General features: G+C 48.7%; 1 protein-coding gene across 5 annotated transcripts in view; it reads left to right on the top strand.

The window, feature by feature from the left end:
- The window catches only part of RPTOR (regulatory associated protein of MTOR complex 1), a 427,638-nt gene that overhangs the window by 224,679 nt on the left and 176,041 nt on the right, over positions 1-26,918 (top strand). The window contains exon 1 of one of the 5 annotated variants that reach the window (XM_064369301.1): positions 2,644-2,662. The exons of 3 other annotated variants lie outside the window; for them this stretch is intronic. Coding sequence is in view for 1 of the 2 variants with exons in the window: in XM_064369300.1 (XP_064225370.1) it covers positions 8,367-8,404 (38 nt within the window). In the remaining variant the exon portion in view is untranslated. Of the gene's footprint in view, positions 1-2,643; positions 2,663-7,882; positions 8,405-26,918 lie in introns of those variants that run through there. One more of the 5 variants, XM_064369300.1, reaches the window with a different exon arrangement.

The raw sequence follows: 26,918 nt of genomic DNA, 5'->3' as shown, positions 1-26,918 counted from the left end.
TTGTTCCCGCATTGCCTGCAGGAGACGGAGGATGCAGGGTCTCCTGGCGCGCAGGTGGGGTGGAGGCTCAGCCTCGCTCTGTCTGGCCAGGCCTGTCTCATTTTAGACATTTGCTGTGACATTTGCTGCTTTTTTTTTTTTTTTTTTTTTTTGATGATTCAGCCCAGAATCATTCAGAATTACCTTTAGAAACATAAATTCTTGTGGTTTTGATGATAAGAGTTAACCATTTGTTCTCCACGGAGTCTTCTGAAATACGCCTGCTTTGCCAGAGAACAACTCCTGCCCATTCAGTGCTCTCGGGTCTTTTTCTGCTTGTTTCAACAACTGAGTCAGAGGACCTTGTCTTCCTGCGTCTGTGTGAAGGGGGAGGAGCTCACCGGTCCTACCAGAGGGTGAAGTAACAGGGACACGTTATTGAATAAAATGGTCTTTTGCAGTATCCCACTGTGTAGCTTAGACCTTAGTAGTAGGCGAGTTTAATTTGGAATTCATGGATGAAGAAATGGCTTTCATCGTAGAGTATCGGTATCATGGATCTCACACCGTCCCCCTGGCGGCTTCCAGGCGGGTTCCAGAGGCTTTCAGGTTCCAAGGTTTGTCATGTGCTCACCCTGAGGAAAATATTTTTCTCCCAAACTAGACAGTGTTCTCTCACTGTTCCAGTGTCTTGACATACACTCAATTAAGATTAATATCATAATGGATTGTAATAGAGCTCCCTTTTAAAGAGGTGACATGTGAAAACCATCTGATGGATGCAGTAAGAAAGGGAATTGAAGCAGGCAGCGTGGCACGGGCTGCTGGCTCCCCGGCTGAACCCCGTCCTCGGGCACCACAGGAGAGAGTGAGACTGATGGATCCTGGAGCACAGCCAGAGACCTTGTGGGTCCCCATGGCGGTGGGGGGCGAGGGGTGAGGCCAGGGGAGACAGTGGAGCAGGCGAGGGCCCCCGGGTTCGGGTGAGGCTGAGGGCTCTCGGCTCCCCTCCCATTGCCCTTGATAAGCACATCCTGCCAGACTGTGTCTGGGACTCAGAAAGAAGAAAGGTAAGAGGGAGGAAAGAGCTCGTCCCACCGCCCTTGTGAAGAGAGAAGTGATCCAATAATCAATATATTCAAAGGATAAAAGAAAATTGGAAATATGAAGAAGAAACAGGAAGAAAGACCAGTTGGAAGCATTGAGTATAAAAATATAATTGATGAAATAATTGAAGAGATGGATTGAAAAGCAACATTACGGATAGAGCCAAGAATAAACCAGGAAGCTGGGAAGCTTGTTTGCAGAATTCCCACCAAAGGTACAGACCTGGAATGAACGGGAGAAAAGTGAGAGGCAGAGAAAAGTTCAAGTATCTGAGCAAAGAACATTTTCTTCTCTAAAAAAAGGCAGAAAAGGAGAAAAGACAAGCTTAGTAAATAGAAAGTGTAGGATACGATGGCTGAAATGTTTTAAAATACAGGTGAAAATGAACTGGACTCCCCTCTCGAAGGGCAGCGATTCCCGTGTTGGCTAAAATCATGATACAGCAGTCTCTTGTCCATGGGACACAAATTTAAGGCAAATCATTTAAGCCTGGGCGAAATAGCATGACCCTGTCTCTACTAAAAATCTAAAAATTAGCTGGGCGTGGTGGCTTCTCTATGCCTGTGGGCTCAGATCCTCCAGAGGCAGAGGCAGGAGGATCACTTGAGCCCAGGAGTTCAAGGCTGCAGTGAGCTGTGATTGCATCACTTCACTCCAGCCTGGGTGACAGGGCAAGACCCTGTCTCTAAACAAATTAAAAATAAGAACATATATTTCAAAGGTTGGAAATCAAAGGCTGAAAAAGGAGAAATACGAACCAAAAAAAGCTGAGGTGGCCAGTTCTGATGTGAGTCAAAGCAGAATCTGAGAAAAAATACTGAAAGGAGCAAAGAAAAATGTTTTATTGTGGTAGAAACAGGAGAGCAAGAAGATATACTGATCCTGACTCCGTGTGCGTTGACAGTATGACCTTGAAATAGGTAAGATGGGAACTGAAGTCTCATCGAAGTAGATGAATCAAAAATGTGCTTAGATACAGAGACACCGGGTGCATAGAAAGCAAGCAGAATGAACTAGGGACCGAATGAATTAGCCAGACCTCCTAGAGGCACAGGAATTCGGACATGTGTGGGCCGTTCACAAAAATCCATCATGTACCTCACTACAAGGAAACTTCGCTAATCCAGAAGAATCAGCATCATGTGAACTCCGCTGCAGACCACACACAGTGAAGCTGGAACTCAGTAACGCAAGGACAGCTTCAACAAAGTCTGAAAACGACAACCTTAACATCCTTGGATTAAAGAGGAAGTACCATAAAACTGATAAAATGCTCACAGCCGAATGTCAGTAATAGCACATTTCCTGTCTGTGGGGTGTATGTAGCCAAAGCAGGAGAGGATTTAATATTTAGTCAGAATAGATAAAAACAAGAAAAATTAACTGTTCGCCTTAAAGAGCCAGGGGAAAAATGCAGTAAACAGATGAAGAACAAACTGAAGAAAGCCAGTCTGGAAGATACAGGCACCCTACGCTGTCCATCACATCTCCGCATCCAGAGGGACTCCGCCTCGTTACCCGAGCGTTCTGCCAGTGAGGGAAGAGGAGTCCAGGGCCTCTGAACACCGTCTCACAGGTTTTCAGCTGGGCCCTTGTTTTCACCTCTTCCTTCGAGGGAGCCAGGTCCTTGCCGACGCCAGGCGTTGTGTGTGGAGTGCTTCATTTTGACCTCGCGCTGTCCGGGTCTAAGGCTTCCTTTCTCTCACCTCTGCTGAGTCACCGCTTGTCCCGCGGTTTCTTACATTTGGTTGACATTTAACAATTACAGGGATAACGGTAGCCAGCATTTGTCAAGCTTCGCTGGAGCCTGTCCATTAACGAACTCCTCTAACGCCACACGCCTGTGGGGTGTGGACGGGCATTAGCGCTGCTTTCAGGATGAGGAAGTTCAGGTTGCTTGGAGAGTGACTGGTGAAGCCAGGATTCCGAGCTGGGTGCCTGGGCCCCCGAACTGACAGCCTGAACTGTGGTTGTGTTCCGCCTCTCTCTCTCATGCCCAGCCTCTCTCATGTCCCATCATTTCCTTCCTGGGGCTCTCCATCCTTGTCTTGTTCTTTTTCTCTCATTTTGGAGGAGTTCTGGAGGAAGTTGAGATCATTGTGCATCTGTCATCTGTCATGTCTAAGTAGAGGTTACCAGGACTTCCTTAACTTGCTAAAGGCTACATCACAGTCTTCAGCAAAGCAACCTAGTGGAGAAGATGGAGACATCTCCCCTCAAAGCTGGGAATAAGGCAGGTTCTCTCAGCACTGAAACAGTATTAGAACTCCTGACCCCCAATAAGACAAGGTAACTATATAACCAGCAGAAGGAATGTGAACACTTGTAATTGTCTGCATACAGTAAGGGTCGCCTAACATACTTCACTGATTCTAGCATGTAATTTTTTTTTTTTTTTGAGACATGATCTTGCTTTGTCTCCCAGGCTGGAGTGCAGTGGGGTGAACGTGGCTCACTGTAGCCTCAAATTCTCAGACTGAAGCAATCCTCCTGCATCAGCCCCCCAAGTAACTGGGACTACAGGTATATGCCACCATACCCAACTAATTTTTGTATTTTTGGTAGAGACTGTGTTTCACCATGTCACCCAGGCTGGTCTCGAACTCCTGAGCTCGAGAGATTCTCCCACCTCAGACTTACAAAGTGCTGGGATTACAGGTGTGAGCCACCATGTCTGGTCCTTTTTTAAAAAATAGAGACAGGGTCTCTCTCTTTTACTTGGGTGGGAGTGCAGTGACACAGTCATAGCTCACTGCATCCTTGAACTCCTGGGCTCAAGTGATCCTCCCGCTTTAGCCTCTCAAAGTGCTGGGATTGCAGACAGGAGTCACCACACCTGATCCTAGCGTGTGCGTTTCACACTGAACACATCTGAGGTGAGACCCATCTTACAGCCACCACACCTGATCCTAGCACGTGCGTTTCACACTGAACACATCTGAGGTGAGACCCATCTTACAGCCACCACACCTGATCCTAGCACGTGCGTTTCACACTGAACACATCTGAGGTGAGACCCATCTTACAGCCACCACACCTGATCCTAGCATGTGCGTTTCACACTGAACACACCTGTTTAGTTGGTGTTAGTGGTGTATAGAAATGCTTTCAAAGGCCCACCTAGAGGTGTGCACTCTACCCTCTCTTCCTGCCACTAGGGAAAGAAACAGGCAGAATTACTGAACTAGGTATTCACATACAAGCCACAATTGATCTCAAAATGTAATGGCATTTATAGCTATTAATTAGAAAATCCTAAAATGTATGGTCTACGCTTTTCTTTAAAACCAGAAAAAAAAAGAATACATTAAACCCTAAGTAAGTAGAAGAAAATAAATAATGAAGAGCAAAAATAAACAGATTAGAAATCAACCCAGAAATGTGTGAAAATCTGTGAAACTAGTTGATAGTTTTTGAAGGGTTCATTAAAATTGTTAAAACTTTTTCTAGAGTGGTCAAGAAAAACAGAAGGAAGATACAAATGACTGAGATCAGAAATGAAAGAGGACACATCCTTACTGCTCCTACAGACGTGCAAAGGAGAATACGGGGCCAGGTGTGGGGACTCACGCCTGTCATTCCAGCACATTGAGAGGCCAAGGCGGGTGGATCGTTTGAGCTCAGGAGTTCGAGACCAGCCTGGGCAACATAGCAAAACCCCATCTCTACAAAAAATATAAAAATTACCCATGCGTGGTGGCACACCTTGTACTTCCAGCTACTCGGGAGGCTGAGGTGGGAGGATCACCTCATGGGGGAGGGCATCGAGGAGGCTGTGGTGAGCAGTGCAGTGATCACACCACTGCACTCCAGCCTTAGACGACAGAGACCCTGTCTCCAAAAACAAAAAGTAATAAATAAAATATCAGGAGAATAAGGGAATCATTTTAACTGTGAAGGACTGTATACCAGTCAATTCTTCATCTTAGTTGCAATGGATGAATTCTGTGAAAGACACAAGTTATCAAATCTGACATAAGAAAAAGGAAATTTAGATAGGATATACCCCTCAAGGAAATGAAATTTCTGTTTAACAACCATACAAAGATAACCTCACACACAGGTATCTTTACTAGTGAATTCTACCAAACCTTTAAGATTGAAATAATACCAATTCTTATACAGACTCTTTCCGAAAATAATGGAAGATAGAGTATTTTCTGTCTGATTCTAAAAGGCTAACTATACCCTGAAAACCAAAATCAGATAATTACTTTGCAAGGGGAAAAAGGAGGGATCAAAGAACCTGTAGACCGAGATTCCTCATGAACAGAGATGGAAACATTCCTAACAAAATATTAGCAGATTCAGTTCAACAATATATCGGAAATGTAATGTGTGAACCTTATACCAGTAAGGTTTATCTCAGGACTGCAAGAATAGACTCACATGTACATAATCAGCTGATTTTGGAAAAAAGATACCAAGTTAATTCAATGGCAGAAGGACTCAGTATGTGGCAATGGAACCGCAGGCTGTCCACACAACAGACGGGAGGAAGTATGTGGATCCTTACTTTATACCGTACAGAAAAGTTAACTTCTGCTCTTGTTACATTTAAAAGGTAAAACTGTAAAACTTCTAGATGAAAACATGGGAGAAAACTTTTATGATTTCTTAGACATGATATAAAGACTGTAAAGTTTCTCAAAATTAAAAACTTCGGGCTGGGCGCGGTGGCTCACACCTGTAATCCCAGTACTTTGGGAAGCTGAGGCGGGCGGATCACCTGAAGTTAGGAGTTTGAGACCAGCCTGGCCAGCATGACAAAACCCCGTCTCTACTAAAAATACAGAAATTAGCTGGGAATGGTGGTGGGTGCCTGTAATCCCAGCTATTCAGGAGGCTGAGGCAGGAGAATGACTTGAGCCTGGAAGGCGGACATTGCAGTGAGCTGAGATCACACCACTGCACTCCAGCCTGGATGACAAAACCAGACTCTGTCTCAAAAAGTAAAAACTTCTACACTTTGATAAACACTTAAAATATATCAACAAGCCACACATGGTCGAAAAGATTTACAATACATGTGTCAGACAAATCTGTATTCAGAATATATAATGAATTTTAAAAAGTATATTCATAGGAAGATAACCCAGTGTTTAGAAAATGACCGAATGATCTGGATAGATGCCTTACACAGAAGATACGGAGACAGCCGAGAGACACCTGGAAGGTGCCCCGTGTGTTGGCGAGAAGTGGAGGAGCTGGAGCCCTCCCACGTGGCTAGAGGGCGGGCAGCACAGTCCACGCTTTTCCGGAAATGGGGTGGCAGTTTCCGGTGAAGTTCAGTATACACAGAGCGTACAGGCTGCCAGTTCCACCCCTTCCTATTTGCTCAAGAAGAATGAAAACGTGTCCACACGAAGACTTGCCTGCAAACCTTCATAGCAGCGCATCCGTGGCGTCCCCACACTGGAAACACCCTAAATACTCGTCTCGGGGTGAGTAGATAAACACAGTGCAGTACATCCACGTAGCGTGTTACTACTTACCGATAAAAAGGAGCGAGTCTGGACGCACACATGAATGAATCTCAAAAGCATTGTATTGACTGAAAGAAGACAAATGCAAAACAGTAAACGGCTTATGATTGCATGAAGCTCTCAGGAAAACTCAACTACGGCAGGGGTGGTTAGGGCCAGGTGGAGGGACGGAGCGGAAACAGGGTGAGTGATGGGAATGTCCTGTCTGGGGACCCCGGTGGTGCTTACACAGAGATACGGTTTTGCTAAATGCGTCAAACTGTCATCCTAAAATGGGCACATTTTATTATATGCAAATTGCACCCCATTGAGGTTGATTTATGTTTTAAAATGTATAGTGTTAAGTGAAAAAAATAACAGAATTCGATTTATAGCACAAAACTGTAGTTAAGCCCAAAAGAAGGACAGTGTGAACGTTTAAAGTTTCCACATATACTCGGGCGAAAGTGTGAAAGGACACAGCCCTCTTGGAAGCAGAGAGCAGCCTCAGCAGACACGAACCTGCCAGCGTCTCCGGCTCTGACTCGCAGCCTCTGGGACCGTGCGCTGCGTTTCTGTTGTTTGCCAGTTGCCCAGTCTGTGCCGTTCTGTTTTGGCAGCTGGGGTATTGAACTAAGGGGTATTGAGCGGGGTTGGGGATGTGGGGAAGAAGCAAGCACAGACGATGATCTGTGCCATGTGTGAGAGCCCACGAGCAGCTTTTCTGGGCACCCAGAATCTCACAAAGTTGTCACATAGATGAAACAGAGGAGACAGACAACCATTGTGAATTTTTTACATATCAGCTGACCATAGTAAATTGCTGTCCCAAGGCTCAGTGTAATTAATAATGGTAAAAGCTAAGAAAATGTTCACAAGATTACCGCCTAACAATTGACTAACTTGACCAAATTTTATGCACCTACGGCCTTTTAAAAATCAGCTTATTTCCCTAAGAGAAAGTGTTACATGGATTATTTATTTATTTGATAGGGAGTCTCACTCTGTCGCCCAGGCTGGAGTGCAGTGGCGCAACCTCGGCTCACTGCAACCTCCAACTCCCTGGTTCAAGCAATTTTCCTGCCTCAGCCTCCTGAGTAACTGGGATTACAAGTGCGCGCTATCACGCTCAGCTTATTTTTGTATTTTTAGTAGAGACGGGGTTTCACCATGTTGGCCAGGATGGTCTTTATCTCCTGACCTTGTGATCTGCCTGCCTTGGCCTCCGAAAGGGCTGGGATTCCAGGCATGAGCCACTGCACCCGGACATGTTAATGTTTTTAAAGAGCAGCTTGCCTCTATGTTTTTGGTTCTGGTTGGGACTTACCTCCTTCTGGTCATTTACCTTTAGCTCACACTTTCTCTTCTCCCATGTCTGTCTAACAGGAGAACCATGGAATACATCATCTCACAGGGGATCTCAGCAGGCCGCTTAGTGAATCCCAAAGATTCTGTGAGAGTTTGAATGCATCCGTGTGTAATGTATCTGGAGGACTCCAGGGTAGCACGTCTACACAGTATTCTTTTAACAGAAAAGGAGCATTCAGAACAGAATTAAGGCCGTATACAGTTCAGCCCACAATGGGGCTCCTATAGCTACTGACTTATTCGTGTAATTCTAGGACATCAGCTTGGGTGAAATAGTGCGCAGGAAAGAGTGTTCAGCCCTGGCCTTGCTCCTGCCTGTCCCAGGCCTCCTCACTATCCGTGTCTAATGGGAAGAAAGTCATTTGTTGTCTCCTGTTTTGATGCCATCATCACCATGTTCCAAATTAGCTTCAGTGCCTGTTTGAAATCTACCTACTGAACAACTGAATGACATCACATTTATCACACGATGACCTGTTAACTAGGTATTTGCCTATTCGTATCTTCTTCTTAAACTTCTGGGCATTTTAGTGGAAGTTTTATTCTTGTCTGATTCATGTGGCTAAGCATGCTCATGCCTCCGTGTTTAATCAGCGACATTAGGTCACGTTAAGTGCAGAAGCTGTCAGTGCGTCCAGCTCCATGTTTAACAGCGGGCATTCATGACCCTTTCATACATAAAAAAGTGATCATTTGACTTGTGCTAAACTGGGCAGTATATTGCAGAAGCCATTTTCATTCTCACTGTACTTGTGCTGAGATCAAATCCATAATGCCTCTTGATGGCATCATCATTGGAAGGCCAGAACTGTGCTGTCACGTGGACCTGTACGGAGGGTGGCACGTGTCCCACGCCAGAGCCACGCTGTCATGTAGATCCGCGGGAGGGTGGCGTGGTGTTCCACGCCAGAGTCATGCCATCGTGTATGCCTGTGTGAGAGTGGCACAGTGTCCCACGCCAGAGCCACGCTGTCATGAAGATCCGCGGGAGGGTGGCGTGGTGTTCCACGCCAGAGTCATGCCATCGTGTATGCCTGTGTGAGGGTGGCACAGTGTCCCACGCCAGAGCCACGCTGTCATGTAGATCTGCGGGAGGGTGGCGTGGTGTTCCACGCCAGAAGCAAACTGGCATGTAGACCCGTAAGGGTGGGGGCATGGTGTCACCAGCCTTGTTGTAAATGGTGTGAATTAATCCAGGAGACGTTAGCCTCTTCTTTAGTTCTCATTATCGTACTGCTGAGTGAGTGATGTTGTATGTGTCTATTTAGGATGATTTAAACTGGATTCAGTGCACTCCGAGACTGGGGATTAAACCTGGCTTTAAGTGCTGTCAGCACAGTCAGTGGAACAGCCCTAGTGCTGCTCATTCTCAGTCGAATGGACTCTGTGCAGTGAGAAGTTCTGAGTGCCTGTCCTGATCCCGGTAGCCTGTAAACACCTAAGACGTGAGGGTGATGAGACGCAATCCTGTGCACCAGGAAGAGAGAGTCTTCAGGGAGAGGCGCTCCCTCCCGTCAGTGCTCTTCTTGGAGGCAGGCGGCGTCACTGCTCTTGGGGTGTCCTCGTACCTCCCCCTATGAAGAGTGAAATTTCACCAGCGAGAGGGGGTGGAGAAAGGCATTGGGAGGCACCACTCCGACCTGCTCAGAGGCCCAAATGCATCTAGACCAGGACCCCAGTGTGGCATCTGAGGGAAGGGATGGTGACCGGGACAGAGAGGGCGGGGTCCGTGACCACAGAGCTCGGCTGGGATTTCTTCTGTTGGCAGTGCCTTCTTTATGGTAGGAACTGTGCAGCTGCAGGGGCTGCCTGGCCTGCAGAGCCAGCCACCCGGGGTGTCCACCCTTGTCTCAGCCCACTAGTGCTGCTGGACGGGACCTCTGAAACTGGGTAATTTATAAAGAATGGAGAGTGATTTCTCCTGGTTCTAGAGGCTGGAGTCCCAGGTCAAGGCACCGGCAGGTTTGGTGTCTGGTGGGGGCTGCTCTGCATTCAAGGTGGCGTCTTTTCCCCATGTCCTCCTGGGAGGACCACTGCATCCTCACGGGGCAGAAGGCAGCAGAGGCTAGCTACACCCCTCCAGCACCCCCGCCCTAAACAAGGTTGCTGAAATCCCACTCAGGACGGCGGCACCTTGGCATGTGACCATCTTCTAAAGCCCTGCCTCTTCACTGTCACGTCGGGTCCTCGGTTCCAACGGGAATTTTAGGAGGGACTTGCCTTCACAGCATAGCAACCCTCTGGGAAGTGAAAGCCCGGTTGAGAAGACATGCTCGTAGCTCAGCAGCAGCGTGGCCCGGGCTCTCCTGAGGAAGGTGCCCAGGGTGTCTGGGGACAGGAAGGAGCAAATTGCATTCAGCAGGGGCAGCTCCCCTGTGTGGGTGAGGCTTGGAGCCGGGCATGGCGGTGGCTGGCGGATGGGCACGAGCAGATGGACAGGTATGTCTGTCACCTACCATTTTTAACTAAGGATAACGATACCGTCAGTTGTGAATACAGCTGCTCTGTTACTGTTCAAGTAGCCATGCTGTTCGCCTTCTCTAAGAGGAAAAACACCCTGGGTTAGCGCCTTCAACCTTCCAGTCCACAAACATTTGGACTCACATCTCCCCATCAGAACCAACAACGAAGCACAGAAAGCAACTGACCTAAACCCAGCAACCTCTTTCCTTAAATCGTGTGTCTTCCCCTCAGACAGAGTGTCTGATTTGCGCTGCTGTCACCACTCAGCTTCTCCCAGCATACGCCAAGCGCTGCCTCTCCCGGCCCAGAGCAGACTCCTGCCTTCTGAGCTGTCAGCCTCACTGGCCTGTTCCTAATCCTTGCCCCTGAAGACTCCTCTGTGGAGCTGAAGCAAGGGACACCCCTCCACCACCTCCTTCCCCACCCAGGGTCTGCGACTGCCTCTCTGAAGCTCCCACTCTCTGGCCAGCTCTCGTCCTGCACCTGGACGTGTGTTCTCCCACGCGGTGTTCTTGGCCCTCTTCTGCCTGTGAGAAACTACAGCTGCATCCAGCAGTCCCTTTCCTGCCATGGTCACGAACCCCTCTGTGATAATCCCTCCCTCCTCCAGCTCTCCCTCTGCCCAGCTTCCCGCTTTCCTTGTTATACAGGCCCGCGTAAACCTCACCTGCCTGAAACCAAAGGCCCACCCCAGCAAGAGGCCGCTCCCACCCCAACAGCAGAACCCGCCCCCACTGGCTGGCCTGGGCCTCCCTGCCTAGTTCTTCCCCTCCAGGTGCAGCTCAGCTTCCCGAGCCCTTCTGCCCTTCCTGTCTAGCCCTCAACATTGTAATCAGGGCTCCTCAACCTGGACTGCCCCTCCCACTCCCAGCCCCAGGTGTTTACCTTGGTGGTTTGTGTTTGCTTGTTTTTCAGTGTAATGGAAGGAAGGCATCTCCTAAGAAGCTTTAGTAATGGCACAGGAAACCCTTCTGCCTCCATTCTGACCGGGGTGGGGTGGGGACGACTAGAGGCCAGCGGGCAGCTCCCAGGAGTTCTGAACCCTCTCGTCCCTCAGCCAGCCACTGCCATGCCTCGATCTGGGCCTTGCCCCCCCACATGGGGGAAGCCGTCACTGCTGGATCTGACTTGCCCCTTTTCTCGCTTGGGCACCCCAGCTGGAGCACAGCGGGGCAGTCATGGCTCACTGCAGCCTCGACCTCCTAGGCTCAAGTGATGCTCCCACCTCAATTTCCCTGGTAGCTGAGACTGTAGGCTCACACCGCCACGCTTGGCTAATTTTTCAAATATTTTGTAGAAACGGGATCTCGTTATATTGTCCAGGCTGGTCTTGAACTCCTGACCTCAAGCAGTCCTCCAACTGCAGCCTCCCAAAGGGCTGAGATTCCAGGGCCAACACTAATTTCTGCACATAGAGGTGTGGAGGCTCCTCGAGTAGCAGGGCAGTGAATGAGTGCCCAGACCGCACAGGCCAGAGGGGACATCTGTTCACCTGCCTTAATCTGCCGCTGTTTGGCTGCCTTTAAAAAGTAAATGTACATCTTTGGATTGGCTTCCCTAACATCACATCCCAAAACTCAATCATAGCAACTTTTCTGAAGACCTGGTTGTTTTGGACAGCCCTTGGACCTCCCTGTCATTTGACCTGAATGGTGCTGGGTTCACCCCAGTCCAGCAGGGACCGCCAGTGCTGCCCCTTCTCCAGGCCCCTCCCCCCACATCCCTGGTGTAGGGCACGTTGGGAGCCCAACGTAGGGCTGAGTGCCCACAAGATCGTGGGGTGAGCCTTATGCTGTGCTGAGGCGCAGGATCCGAGAAATAAAGAGACAGGACACAGAAGTACAAGAAAAATGCAGCTGGGCTCGGGGGGCCACGCCACCTATAAGCGGAGTCAGGCGAGGCCCCGAATGTCCAGAAGCGTGAGTATTTATTGTGTATAGGTTAGGGGGCAGGGCAGTGAGTGAAATCGTCTTTAAGGACAGTGATGGGGTCATGAGCAATAAAACATGGGGTCCACCCCCATTAGGTCACCTAGGCCAGGAGGTGGACAGTGCGCAAGGGGCCCGTTCCCATGACAGCAAGGGCCGTGTGCAGTAAGGGGTCCACCCCCATTAGGTCACCGAGGCTTGAAGGTGGGCCGTGCGCAGTGAAGAGGGTGCAGTGTGCAATACTTCTATCTATGGGCAAACTACTTCTTTTTTTTTTTTTTTTTTTGAGACGGAGTTTCGCTCTTGTTACCCAGGCTGGAGTGCAATGGCGCGATCTCGGCTCACCGCAACCTCCGCCTCCTGGGTTCAGGCAATTCTCCTGCCTCAGCCTCCTGGGTAGCTGGGATTACAGGCACGCGCCACCATGCCCAGCTAATTTTTTGTATTAGTAGAGACGGGGTTTCACCATGTTGACCAGGATGGTCTCGATCTCTTGACCTCGTGATCCACCCGCCTCGGCCTCCCAAAGTGCTGGGATTACAGGCTTGAGCCACCGCGCCCGGCCTGGGCAAACTACTTCTAAGAAGATTTATAGGATGATACTTTAAGTCACACAGCAGTGACAGAGCTGTCAAGGTTACCGCCACCTTCTGGCAGCTTCCAATGGGTTCTATGGGAAGATGCTTTTCAAGCAGCACAGTAGCAAGAGCTGATAAAGTTCACAGTCACCAAGGTGGGTTGCCAGTCTGAGGGCAGCCTTCCACAAGAACTGGAGCAAGGTCCTACAACTCCTTTATCAGGAGGAGTGGCTCTTGCCCCAAGCCTGCCGTACAGCAGGTATCTTTACGATACTGAACGCTGCCACCTGGGCCATGGGTTCTTGTCCTGGTGTAACTGTTTTCCCTTAAGTCATGCTCTGCACTGTGTCTGCTCTAGGCATTCCTCCGATTATAAGCTGCTTATTCCTTAATTCATGCTCTGTACTGTGTCCACTCTAGGCATTCCTCCGATTATGAACTAAGATATAATTATAGGTATATATGTAGGGAAATATTCTTTAGGCACTCATACTATCGACTATTATATGATTATATAGAGAGGATTATGTAAAGGAATTCTTTAAGCCCTATTTCTATAACTAATATATGATTTTATAAAGGATTATATAAAAGGAAATAGCTGAGTAGTAACACTATAAAGTGAGATATTCCTCAAGCCCTAACTGTGCCAGGGTTCTGCTTAGCTCTCATTCCTCGGTGCCTATATGGGGGGTTACCCACACCTGGTCACCCTACCCCTCCTCCCGCATCGCTGGTCTCTTCGCCCCCCCCCCCGCATACCTGATCCTCGGTGCCTGCCTGAGAGGCAGCTGCCCCCGTTCTCCTGTGTGACGGCCCCACCAGCCACAGGGCTCGTCCAGTGGCTTGGACCTTGTTTCATTCACTAATGCGCCAGCTCCAGCACTGTGAGGTCATGACTGAATTTGTGGGCAAACATCTTTCTTAACGAGCAAACTAATGTGTACCTAATTTTTATTATGTACCCGGTACACACTAAGGTTTTTTGTTTATTTAAATCTCAGTAATGCTTATTTTATAGTCCCGTTATCCTCATCGTGCAGTCAAGGCGTGACCTCGCCGGGCTGTGCAGGGGCAGGGCCAGGGCTGGGATTTGAACCCGGGCTTTCTGACCTGAGAGCTCTGCTCTTCATTACCTTCTGCCTCCGCCTTGTCACCACTTAAGCGGCTTAATACATGCAGAGCTTTTAAAATCAGATTTTCTCAGAGAGCTGTGTGTCTGCGGGTGGAATGCACTTGCACGGGGATATTGGTGTTAAGCTTCTCTTCAGAGAATCAGTACGTCAGTATGTTCAGCTCTTATTCTTTAAATCTCTGTTTTAAAGTTTAACTTCCTTGTAATTCAGTAAACAACCTTCTCCACCAGTTCATCAGTAGTTCGCATCTGCCCCCCTCCCCTCTCCATCCTGACTCATCCCGGTCACCTGATCACCCCTGGCTACCTGCTCTGACAAGCCTGTAACCATCCTTCCCGCCAAAACACCCACCCTGCCACTCCAGCTCAGACCCCTGCTCTTTTTTAAATAGCCACTGGGATTAGTCTAGCTTGTGCAGTCTAACGCTGGCCAATAGGGGACAGCACAGCAGCAGGGACGACCCCCATCAGACATAATCACCCCTTCCCGCTTGTCCAGGTGTGCAGCGGCCATCACTGCTCCGTCTGCGTGCCCCGCACCCTTCTATAGAAGTAAACCGCCTTGCTGAGAGGACATATCTTCAAATGCCATTTCTTTTGCGGTATCAAAATTTTACTTATAACATTGGGAGGCACAGAGTTGTCCGAGTCTCTCCCATCAGAGAAAGCCAGCGACCCAGGGCCACCCGAGAGCAGCAGCACCACCCTCGGGACAGGCGGGCAGGCGCTGTACGGCCCTGGACGTTGTCACTTCACTGCAGTTTGTCCCCAAAGCCCAGAGGTGCCGTGTTAGAGACACAGCTAGTGGGGATCTTTCTGTTCCCACAGAGGTTCTGCAGCCCGCAGTTGCAGCTAGATCACGCTCTGGTAAACAGCGCCGCTGGCAGTGGGTCTTAATATCCACGCTGGTTGTTGAAGCAGTATATTCTGTGCGTGCATGGGAAAGCAGTCATTTAAAATGTCTCTGCTTTTTATGGGTCCGTTTTTCTTCTTCTTTCTCACTCCCCTGCCAATTGTTGGACTTGAAGTTTGTTGGAAAGGCCCTTTATTTTGATTTGTGCCTGTGCTTTGCTCCGAGGCAGGCCACTGGGGGCATTTTTCACACCAAGGACTTGGTTGGAACCGAACGGATGCCTGGCCGGTCTGTTTGTTTACAAGGCAGCCCCGCAGCCTCCTGAGCTGGCCAGCTCCTGGATGGGATTTGGTTTTGCTTCCTCTGGCACCAGGCCCTCCTCCAGGCAGGCGCTTGGGCAGGCTGGTAGGACTGATGGGTAGCCTTGCTGGGGACATGTGGTCACTGTGGCGTTGCCAGCAGACCGTTCTCTCTGGAAGAGGAACGCTTGGTGCCTGGTTGCATTCACTGTGTTGTGTCGTGCAGCAGAGCTCAGACGTCAGCTGCTTCAGATTCCCTCCAGACAGCTCCCGATGGACAGGCAGGGCTGTTCAGCCTGCCCCGTGGGCTGTGGTGCCGAATCCTGAATAAGCCCTCTTCTTGGGCTATCAGAAAGGACAGGCTGAGTCAGGGTTTAATGTCAACCATCACCCCCAATTTTTCTGTTTCTTCATTGAAAGAAGCACTAATCATTGTGTTCATTAGAAATAGGTCAAGTTTAGGCCGGGCGCGGTGGCTCACGCCTGTAATCCCAGCACTTTGGGAGGCCGAGGCAGGTGGATCACGAGGTCAAGAGATCGAGACCATCCTGGTCAACATGGTGAAACCCTGTCTCTACTAAAAATACAAAAAAAATTAGCTGGGCACGGTGGCACGTGCCTGCAATCCCAGCTACTCAGGAGGCTGAGGCAGGAGAATTGCCTGAACCCAGGAGGCGGAGGTTGCGGTGAGCCGAGATCGCGCCATTGCACTCCAGCCTGGGTAACAAGAGCTAAACTCCATCTCAAAAAAAAAAAAATAAGAAATAGCTCAAGTTTTTAAGAGGCTCCTATCCTGTGGGTGCAACTCGAGGGCGCTGTGACCTCCTGAGAAAGCAGGGCCTCTGGAGTCTGCACGCCAGCTGGTCCCGTCTCCACCCCGCTTAAGTTCTCAGTTCTCACAACACACATGTGATGATGATGCTCGCCCTCCCGTGTGACACAGGCAGCATGGGAAAGTGCTTTGGTAGTGGAAACCTCCGTAGTAAGCTGTTAACTATGAATTGTATCGTATTTCACAGTCCACAGAGTATTCTCCCATATGGTGTCACATTTGCTCTTGCTAATAACCCAGGACTCGCCAAAGCAGACGTAATGCATAAAACATCACTGTGCTCCTGATAAGGCACCAGATGCTCCGCGTGCGGCCGCCCGGGCTGTACAGCTTCATTTATAGCAGAGCCGAACCGGAGCCTGGGTCTTCTCATCCCAAATCCTGTATTCTTTTCACTATTCCATGCTGCCTGCCTTCACCAGCATGAGCTGAAGTTATTACGTGTTATCACCTTACTTGATGTCGTGCCGTGCTTTGCATGAGAACCAGCTTCCCACAGGGACTTTACAGAGCTTTCAGTAGGGACAGAGTCGGGCAGCCCCCGCGAAGCCGTGTAAAGTAGCATTTGCGGTGTGCAATCCTGCGGTGTTTCCCGAGGACTGGCTGTGTGCAGGGGACTGTAAGATGCCACAGAGAAACCAAGGAGGATGCAGACACAGTGTCTGTCCTCAAGTCACTCCTCCCTCCCTTTCTCCGCCCCTCGGACATGGAAGGTTTTCGGGTAATTAAGTTGCTTGCTTTAAAACGCACTTTGCTCCACGGGCCGCCTGTGTGTAGAAGCACTCCGGCAGGGTCTCTGCACCTTCCTGTCTCTGGCTCCTGGGCCTGTCTGTCCATCCCCTGCTGTCTTGCTCTCTGCACCCTCAGGGTGTAAGTCTGGCCCCTCAGCCCCCCACAAGCCTGGCCCAGGGCTGTGTGCCCTGTGCTGGGTGAGCTTCCAGCCGCTGCTTCAGCCAGAAGATGAAGCACCTGTTTCCTGCCGTGGAGAAGATGGAGGGCCTTTTCGGCAGGCTTTTCCTCTGACTTTCTTGTTTCCAGCCATTTTCTCTGTGCTGTTTTTCTCCTTTCTTCCTGTGACTTTCCCCTTGCCTTGTTCTTAGTTTTTCTTTCTCTTTTTAACAGGTAGTGGTCTTGCTCTGTTGCCTAGGCTGGTCTCAAACTCCTGGCCTCGAGCGATCGTCTTGCCTCAGCTTTAACACAGTGCTGGGACTGCAGGTGTGCGCCCCACACCCAGCCAGGCTTGTCTTTTCTTTACCTTGATTTTAGGCTTCCTGAGTTGTTTTCTTCTCAGATGCTTCAGGGGTTAGTTGAGAATGTTGAAAGTACTAACGTGCAGCGGCGGCAAGGGGGCGGTCAGCCCTGGTTCCCACCGAGGATCAAGTTTATTTTCAGCTCGGAAGTACTGGCTTATGCCCGACCCATCAAGGGTGCGGCACTGCTGGGCATAGGGATGAAAAACAGACGCAGCCCCCACTTTTGGCTCTCAAGCCACATGACCCAGAAATACCCATCGTTGGCAGAACCCCTGAGGGAGCCTTTGCTATCTTTTAATTTATTGCACAAACAATATTATAATAGTAAACAATGAAAAGGAAGAAACGAAAGAAAAATTACCAGGAATCCACTGTTTTTGTTATTCCATATTCTTCATACATTTGTCCATATATGCTCATAATTTTACTTATTTGGAGTTTACATATATTTTGTATCATTTTCAAATTTGAAGATCACTTATTTTATATTGCTACTAATATTTTCAAATTTAGTATTCCATCACATTTATAGATTATTATTTAATCATTTCTTTCTTGAAAATCATAGTGCTTGCAAGGAGTTTTTTCCTGTTCATCTTTGCAGTACATAGAACCCTTCCTTAGCTGGGCGTGGTACATGCACCTGTGATCTCAGCTACGTGGAAAGCTGAGGCGGGAGGATCACTTGAGCCCAAGAGTTTGAAGTTATGACGAGCTATGATTGCACCTCTACACGCTAGCCTGGGCAACACAGCAAGACCCTATCTCTTCAAAAACAGCTCCAGTTGAAGCAATAGAATGAGACCCTGTCTCAAAAGAAAAAAGTAATAACATTTTCTTATTTTGGACTTAGAATATATTTCCGGGAATAGGATCAGTAGGTCAAAGTGTATAGCTCTTGATATCTTTTGCCAAACTTTTTTTTTTTTTTCTGAGACAGAATCTCACTCTGTTGCCCAGGCTGGAGTGCAGTGGCACAATCTCGGCTCACTGCAATCTCCACCTCCCAAGCTCAAGCGATTATCCTGCCTCAGCCTCCTGAGTAGCTGGGACTACAGGTGTGCACCGTTTTTGTATTTTTAGTAGAGACGGAGTTTCACCACGCTGGCCAGGCTGGTCTCGAACTCTTGACTTCATGATCCACCCTCCTCGGCCTCCCAAAGTGCTGGGATTACAGGCGTGAGCCATCATGCCCGGCCCTGCCAAACCTCTTTACTAAAAGGTTTCTCTAATTACACTGCCGCAGATCACACATATATAAGAGTGTCATTTTCAATACATTATTTCGGAGAGAAAATATTCCTTACTTTGCATATTGTAGGGAACAGACTGTCTCCTGTGGGTCCTGTAAGTGACTGCAAGAAAGGACCAATATTACAAGGCCAGAGACAGAGCAGGCTCCACTGTGACATGTGGACCAAATCTTTTTGGTGAATCCAAGTGCTGAGTTACTGATTAGAGAGAGAAGGGGGAGCGGAGGCCAGCGTGGGAGGATAGGACAGGAAAGAGCATTTGGTTTCATGTTATTTCCAAACTTACTGATAATTTTAAATATCTGGCTGAAAACGACGAAAAACATGAGTACCCAAGCAGGACTAAGACAAAATGCCCCTGACATGTCTTGATTCTAGCCATTCCGATAGAAGCGTGCGAAGTGATGTCTCTCTGTTCTGCTTTGCATCTCCCTAATGACTAATGGCCTTAGGTGTCTTTTTATGTGCTTCATGGCCATTTCTTTTTTTTTGAGACGGAGTCTCCCTCGGTAGCCCAGGCTGGAGTGCGGTGGCGTGATCTCAGTTCACTGTAACCTCCACCTCCTGGGTTCCAGCGATTCTCCTGCCTCAGCCTCCCAAGTAGCTGGGATTATGGGAGCACACCACCACACCCAGCCTTTTTTTTTTTTTTTTTTTTTTCTATTTTTAGTAGAGACTATGTCTTCTTTGGAGAAATGTCTCTACAATTTTTGTAGAGACAATTTCTGCCCATTTTTAAATTGAGTTTGTCTTTTTCCTGTTGAGTTGTTCACGTATTCTTCGTGTTAGCTCCATTCTCTGGGCTGTCTTTCCAACTCTTGATGGTGTCCTTTGAGGTGGGAAAGGTTTTTATTTTGATGAAGTTCATTTTATCTGCTTTGTTGTTGCTGTTACCTGTGCTTTTGGTGTCGTATTTAAGAAGCCATTGCTTAATCCAGGGTTACAGAGTCTGACACCTGCATTGACCCCACGCTTTTATTGTCTTAGCTAACATATTTAGGCCTTTGATGCATTTTGAGTTAATTTTTGTGAATGGTGTGATGACGCCTTAAGTCAGCATACCTTGGACGTTTCGATCTATTTTTAACTTTGAGAATGTCTTCTGCAGTAATGGCAGGAGGAGATGGACTGCTGGAATGCCTCTGGAATTGTGTAAAGCAAAGGTGACTGCCAGAGACTGGAGAGGGAAGGAGATCTTTGCTTCGCAGGGTCTGTGCAGGGCGCGTCCGTGGCTGGGGTTAGTTTAAATGCTGTTTCCTTATGCGGCTTATTAAACTGGGAAAAGGCGAAACCTGAATGGATTTGCATCTACTCCATAAAAGTTTGCTGTTTTAGTTTGATGATCTTATAATAGCTCTGAAAAATATTGTTTTCCATGGATTAATCAGATTACCGACACTACTTTAAAACCACACAGAATCACTCTTTCTGTGCCCCACGGTGCTAGGACCAGTGACTTCTCTTGGGAGCAGCTATTAGGATCCTGATGTTAATCACAGATAAAACTTGATGTCAGATAGAAAATTAACCTTGTTCAGGCTCTATGAAACTGCCTCCCCTAATCCTGTGTTCTTCCTAAGCAAGCCAAATGCAGTCTAGGACCTCTGAAGAAGGAAAATCACAAGCTGTTTCTGTGCTTGGCACCTTTTGGAATAGTCATTTACCCATCTCTTTTGAAAGTCGTAGTTAGAAAAATCACAAAGAAGTAGTCTTTCTAAAGTTTTCCTTCCATTTTAATGCTGTTGTGTTTTTCTTCAGCACGTTTTTCACACACCTCACAGCGTTTTGAGGGGCCCAGGCAGGAGGATCACTTGAGACGAGGAGTTTGAGACCAGCCTGGGTAACACAGCGAAACCCAATCTATACCAAACTTCCTTTAAAACATTAGCCTTGTGTGGCGGTGCGTCTGTGGTACCAGCTACTTGGTAGAAGGAGGCAGGAGGAGGACTAGAGCCCAGGACTTCACCGCCGCCGTGAGCTGAGATCATGCCGCTGCACTCCAGCCCTCATGGCAGAGTCGGGCAAGGCCTTGTCTCTTAAAAGAATACAGTGTTGATTCAGGATCCTGACGGTAAAATCACGAGACTTCGGAGAAAGAAGAACCTTGGTGCAGCCCGATGCGCGGTGTCTGCGCCCGTGGGGCCTGCGAGCGCATCGCCCGTCGCCGTCTTGAAGGAGAAGCAGACACCTGTGTGCTGACGGGGAGCGGGCACTGCCGTGCTCAGACCGCCTTTATAGCTCGGCACGGAACCAAGACGCACAGCTTGTGCCGCCACAGTCGCTGGAGAAGCGCGCTGTTCCTTCACACAGAAGCACAGCCCTGGGCTGAGATGGGCCTTCCGAGCCCATGGCTGTCCTCAGCCTCATCTCAGCCCCCAGCTGAACGGTCCTGCGGGACTAGGCGTAAGGCGCAGAGCTCAAGCGTGCGCCCATAAACTGGCTTTCCATTCCGTGATGCAAATTTCCTGTAAAAACACCACAGTTGTCCGTAAGGTAAATGGAAGTCAGTCCCAGGACACCATCCCTGTCCTCCCGTTGTCCGGTGTCTTGTAGAGGGCTCTGGCCGGGTCAGCAGGCACTGTTTTTCCTGTGAAAGTGGGCGCCTCCATGGCTTCTGGGAGAACTAAAGAGAGAGACTCGTAGCTGGCGAGGCGCTCCTGGGCACAAGCAGCCTGTGGCTTTACTCGTGCCTCCGCCGTGCTTACGTGCACTGGCATCGAAGGTTCTGTCGCAGTCAGAGTTTTCGTGTGTGAACACTGAAATGTGAAATTCCGTGATGGCAGACGCTGCCCCTTCCACACGGTGGGGTTCATCTGCTTGCGCGGGCGGTTGGGGGAGACCCTCTGGAGCGGGCTGGAGGCTGCTGACCTAGCGTCGAACCCGAAGTCCAGGAACACAAGCAGATCAAAGCAGCAAGTGGGCAGATGGAACCAGCTCTTGCGTAGTTTCCCACCCCCGCCTCGTACAGGAGTGTGTGGACAAACTCTGTCAAGCACGTGGAAGAGCACATCTGCATTTGCACATTCATTGGAAGGTCTATGTGAGTTAACTTGTTTGCCACCAGAATGCCAGGAGTGAGCTCTATTCCTGGGGTGCTCTTTGTTACCCCCCGTTTTTGCTGCGGCCTAAGGCTCTGCCGGAGCCGGGGGTACCCAGGCTCCATTCCTCCGCCTGACTCTACGCTGCTGCGACTCACCTGCTGTGGGAAAGGAGCTCCCTGAGGACGTTTTCCATGCCTCTGGCTGGATTTCTGCTCAGGCGCCTTCGGCCAGCGGTGTTCTCATCGTGACCATCTGCTTCTATCCCATGAATGGGCACAGACACGTGGCCCCTAAAGCAGCTAGATCCAAAGTCTGGTTCTTATCAGGTGACTTATTTGATCAATGTTCCAATCACAAGAACTTGAAATCCTGTTGTGCATGAATTTCAGAATCGTGCTCTGGGCACTCCAGTCTCCCTAAGTGTAATTGGAGCCGTCAGTGGAGAAGAGCAGAGAGGGAGAGCTTGGGTGTTAGGAGGAAGGGGACCAGCGAGAGACAGGGATGGACCCGAAGTCTGTTTAACTTGAAATACTGGGTTCAGAAACCACCACAGTTTAAATGCTTAGGAAGACAACTAATTAGGCAGGGGATTGTTTCTGGCCCGGATTCTGAACTCGTCTGTCCCAAAAAACCGCTGCTGACACCCTCTGACAGTCAGAGGCGGCCCCGGCTGGAGGGGGTTGCGGGGGGACATCTCAGCATGGCTGCAGCACATGGATGCTGTCTGGTCGGAGCGGAACCGTGACCTGAAGTACACATGCTTTTCATATTTTTGCTGTTTATGCTATTTTTAGATTGTCTTTACTTTACATATTAGGAATTTGCACACACATCAGGTGAGCTGAAGAGTCACAGAGTAAGTTCCTTCTTAGCCTGTGGCAGGATGGCTCCTACTGCTCCTGCTGCCCCACTGCCCCACCCCCGCCCCGGGGCCAGACTCTCCCAGCCGCTCCCTCTCCCTTCTTCCTGATTGCCCTGGTGGGGTTTGAGTCAATGCTCTCTCAGTTGTCAGGGGTTTGCACTTGTGTGTGATTTCTTTTTTAATTTAGCTTTTATTTTAAGTTCAGGGGACATGAGCAGGTTTGTTATATAGGTACAATTGTGTCACAGGGGTTTGCTGTACAGATTCTTTAATCACCCAGGCATTAAGCCTAGTGCCCAGCAGTTATTTTTCCTGATCCTCTCTGACCTCCCACCCTGCACCTTGACTTGGCTAAGTTGCACCAGGATCCTGTCACCTCAGCCCGTCGTGGTCTTTGTGTGCAGAGGAGGGTTCTTACGCCCAGAGTTTCAGAACCAGGACAGGAAGGGTAATAGCACACATCTAAACTGGGTGGGTGATATTGTGGCCCCACTGTGAATCTTTCTCAGATCCTCCGGTGACATTGCTGGGTGGCCTGAGCTGGGAGGCAGGGTGAGGACTTAGGCAGATGGAGGAGTGTGCATTTCAGGTTTTTGTTTTAATTAATTTTTTAACTGACAAGATAATGTAGAGGGACTTTTAAAACCGGCAAATAGAATCTTCAGCTTTGCCTTCAGTTTCATAATCTTCGGGTGAACTCGTGGCTGTCACCCCAAGACAATACCTATCCCCCTCGCCGCCATGCGGTTCCCTTCTTCCCAGAGGGTACCGAGGAGTTGGACCAGGTGCTGCTGGAAAGGAACTCGGTACAAGATTTCAAAATGATCGTCCGCGTTATTCCAGCAAAGCCTCTGCGCCGCGCCGGGGGTCTTTTGTCTGCGTCTTTGGGTTGCAGAGGCGCTGTGAGTGTGCGTGGCCTGTCTTGGCCTCCAGCCCAGTTTTGAATTCCTTCTAGCTGAGCTCTTCTCTCACTTGTACTTTGGAAGAGAGTCAGGGCTTGGCTCTAGGTCACCAGGCGTGCAGCCATTTCAGAGCTCTGCAGCGACAACAGTTTTGTCCTTGTCGTAGGGACTGACCGATTCTAAAATCATCTGCTCGAGGCGGCCCTGGAGCCTTCAGCAGCGCTGTCCTCCAGCAAATCGCCGGGCTGTGTTTCACGTCAGGTCAGCTTTTTGGGGGTTGTCGCTAAGTAGTAAGTGCTGAGCATTTGGTGCTACTGCAGCGCCCTCCTGTCCCTGTTTGCGGAGGCAGCGGCTGGTTTCTGGCTGGCCAGTGTCTGCTCCACCCTGTGGGTGCGCCTGGAAATCGACACAGTGAACTCTGGGCTGTAGGGGAAGCTTGGGGGTCAAGGACGTGGCGTCTTTGTATAGAAAGAACATGTTGGATGACAAGAAAGATATATAGTGATGGGTCATTTCAGTATTTGGTTCTTTGTAATTTAAAAGAATCACCTTTAAAAAAAAAAAGAACTGAGTTTTATGGGTTTGCCACAAGGCCATCCTACATCCCAGACAAGAATAAGTGAGGCCCCAGCAGTCGCCTGTGTGTTTAGTGGGAAACGCCCTCTTTTGGCCATCAGCCCTATTTTCCCTTTATCTTGGAACACCATGGCTTCCGGGGATCACAGCCCCAGCCGCTGCCCCATAGCTGTTCCTCAGCACTGCAGTCATGAGAGCACTGGACTGAATTAGAACTGAGCATCCCTGGCTCTCAAGGGGTCCCTGGGTGAGAGGACCAGAATTCTGCAGGCATTTTCACGTGAGAAACTCCAGTTCTTTGTGGCTGTCCCACTTCCTGACTCAGCTTGGCCTTCCTCAGGCAGCTTGCTGTTATTCCCGTCTAAGCCCTGTCAGTGTGTAATATGAACACAATGCATGTCATTGATAGTTTCTTAGCTAATAACAGATTAAGATTTGAATCAGGCCAAGGAGCACGGAGAATTTGAAGTTATCCCAGACAAGCTGGCCGTAGATGGTCTCCTCCAGGGCAAGGCACACCCCAGAGCTACTGGGGAGAGGTGAGGCTTGCTGTGTGTTGCGTGTGTGTTTCCTGTGGCTGATGGGCATGAGCGTTACCTCCGTGGAAGAGGCTTACTTTTTTAGGAAAGAGTTAGTGTTCTGCTTTTGCAAATTAGTGCCGACTCTTGGTCATCCCAAGGACAGTGGAGAAGGGAGAGGCAGGGAGCCTCCCTTTCAGTCTTGGCACTCTTCGAAAATAGAACACGGATTGCTGAAGTATAGAAAAGTTAGGTGGCTTCCTTAAATGGTTTCCTCACTTGACTCATCAATGTAGGAATGCCTGTGTTGACACTCTTCCCCTCTCTCTCTCCGTCTCTGTCCCCATCCCTTTTACTTTTCATTATAGGACAGTTTTCAACCATTCTGTAAAACAGTTGAGAGGATAATAAAGTAAACCCTGTATATATATTATACCATCTAAATTTTACAATTTTTGCTCTGTTTTGTTTTTCTGAGTATGTTTGCTAAATTACACCATGATGCTCTACCACCCAAATACTTAATCATTTCTTTAAAAACTGACATTTTTCTTATAACCAAATTATCTTAACTGTTTTTTGTTTGTTTGTTTGATTGTTTTGAGACAGTCTCACTCTGTTGCTAGGCTAGAGTGTGATCTCGGCTCACTGCAGCCTCCACCTTCCGGATTCAAGCGATTCTCCTGCCTCAGCCTCCCAGGTAGCTAGGACTACAGGCACCACAGCAGCTATTTTTTGTACTTTTAGCAGAGACAGGGTTTCACCATGTTGGCCAGGCTGGTCTCAATCTCTTGACCTCATGATCCACCTGCCTTGGTCTCCCAAAGTGCTGGGATTACAGGCATGAGCCACCACGCCCAGCCAACTTTTTCATGTCTTTTGAACTCAAATGGCTGAGCCCTTGCAATTAGCGTTGTTCCCATGGAAGGTGTTTTCCATTGCCGCGCCAGGCTCAAGCATCCAGCAGGTGCCTAAGGGGCTCCTCGATATCCAGCCAGCTCTGACAGTGGGGCTGTAGCCCAGAACAAGACGGATGGGATCGGTTCATTATGTTGGCTGGCAGAAAGCTCAGCTGAGGTGTTCGTCTGCATTTCTCTTACTAATGGAATCACTAGTTTTCCATTTTGCTAGCTTGCTTCTGTAGCAGGGAGGGCAATTATGAAATAGCAAACGCCTGTACTTAATTTGTATCTTGTCCTGATTACTGGCCTAGAAGCTCCTAAATAGAGTCAGCTTTTCTGTACATTACAAAGTGCAGTTACAAGTTAGGAAAGTCTCTTCTACATTTTTTTCTTCTAATAATACTAAAGGCATACTTTATTTTATTTTTTTAAGAGAAAGGGTCTTACTATGTCCCCCAGGCTAGAGTGCAGTGGCACGATCGTGGCTCACTGCAGCCTTAACCTTCTGGGCACAAATGATCCTCCTGCTATGGCCTCTCGAGTCCTCTGAGCTAGGACTCAGGTGCTTGATATGCCCAGCTAACTTCTAAATTATTTGCAGAGATGGGGACTCACTGTGTTGTCCACGCTGGTCTCACACTCCTGTCCTTGAGTGATCCTCCCGCCTGAGCCTCTTAGAGCACTGCAATCACAGGCGCGAGTCACTGCATCCAGCCAAAAAGCACACTTTTAAATCTAGTTACAAATACCACATGATTAGCACACTAATTTCATGTGGGGATGTTTGTTTATTTCTTTGTTTTTGTGTGTGTTTTTTATCTGCTGGATTAAACGAAATGTTGAGAGTGAAATAAATTTGCTTATTTTACCTTTTTTTTTTGAGACAGAGTTTCACTCGTGTTGCCCAGCCGGGAGTGCAGTGGCACAATCTCAGCTCACTGCAACCTCTGCCTCCTGGGTTTAAGCGATTTTCCTGCCTCAGCCTCCTGAGTAGCTGGGATTAAAGGTGCCTGCCACCATGCCCAGCTAATTTTTTGTGTTTTTAGTAGAGATGGGGTTTCACCATGTTGGCCAGGCTGGTGTTGAAATCCTGACCTCAGGTGATCCTCCCGTCTTGACCTACCAAAGTGCTGGGATTACAGACATGAGCCTCCGCACCCAGCCTGTTTTGCTTTTAATTGTGTATTTATTGCCACTTTGATCCATATTCAAAAATTCCTTTTTGAAAAAGAATATTTAAAGCCAGACACCTCCAGCAGTTTGCTGTATCTCTGTATGACTAGGTTAAAATACACAAGTCTGTGAAATCTTCAATCACAGCTATCAGTGTAAATTCTAGAGACTTCACGTGCCAGCCAAAGTGAAATAAGCCACCTACAGCTTCTCTGTCCCACTCAGTACACCGAAAAGGTCTGGTCAGGATACAGAAAAGCAGCTACCAAAGACTGAAAATGAGCAGGGATAGCAGGGACTGGAGTCGGACTCAAAGTATAGAGATGAATCTCTAAATGTAAAACATTTTCTTTGGGAAGCAAGATTTACAGTTCAAGGTGTACATGCAGGCCACGTGGTCTTCAGTATATCTGATGAACAAAGAAAAGGTT

This window comes from Aotus nancymaae, unplaced genomic scaffold, assembly GCF_030222135.1.
Source record: "Aotus nancymaae isolate 86718 unplaced genomic scaffold, 86718_ANA_hifiasm-v0.15.2.pri h1tg000089l, whole genome shotgun sequence".
NCBI classification, from domain to species: domain Eukaryota; kingdom Metazoa; phylum Chordata; class Mammalia; order Primates; family Aotidae; genus Aotus; species Aotus nancymaae.
Note: the sequence above shows the minus strand (reverse complement) of the source record. Positions and strands in the feature narration are given on the sequence as shown.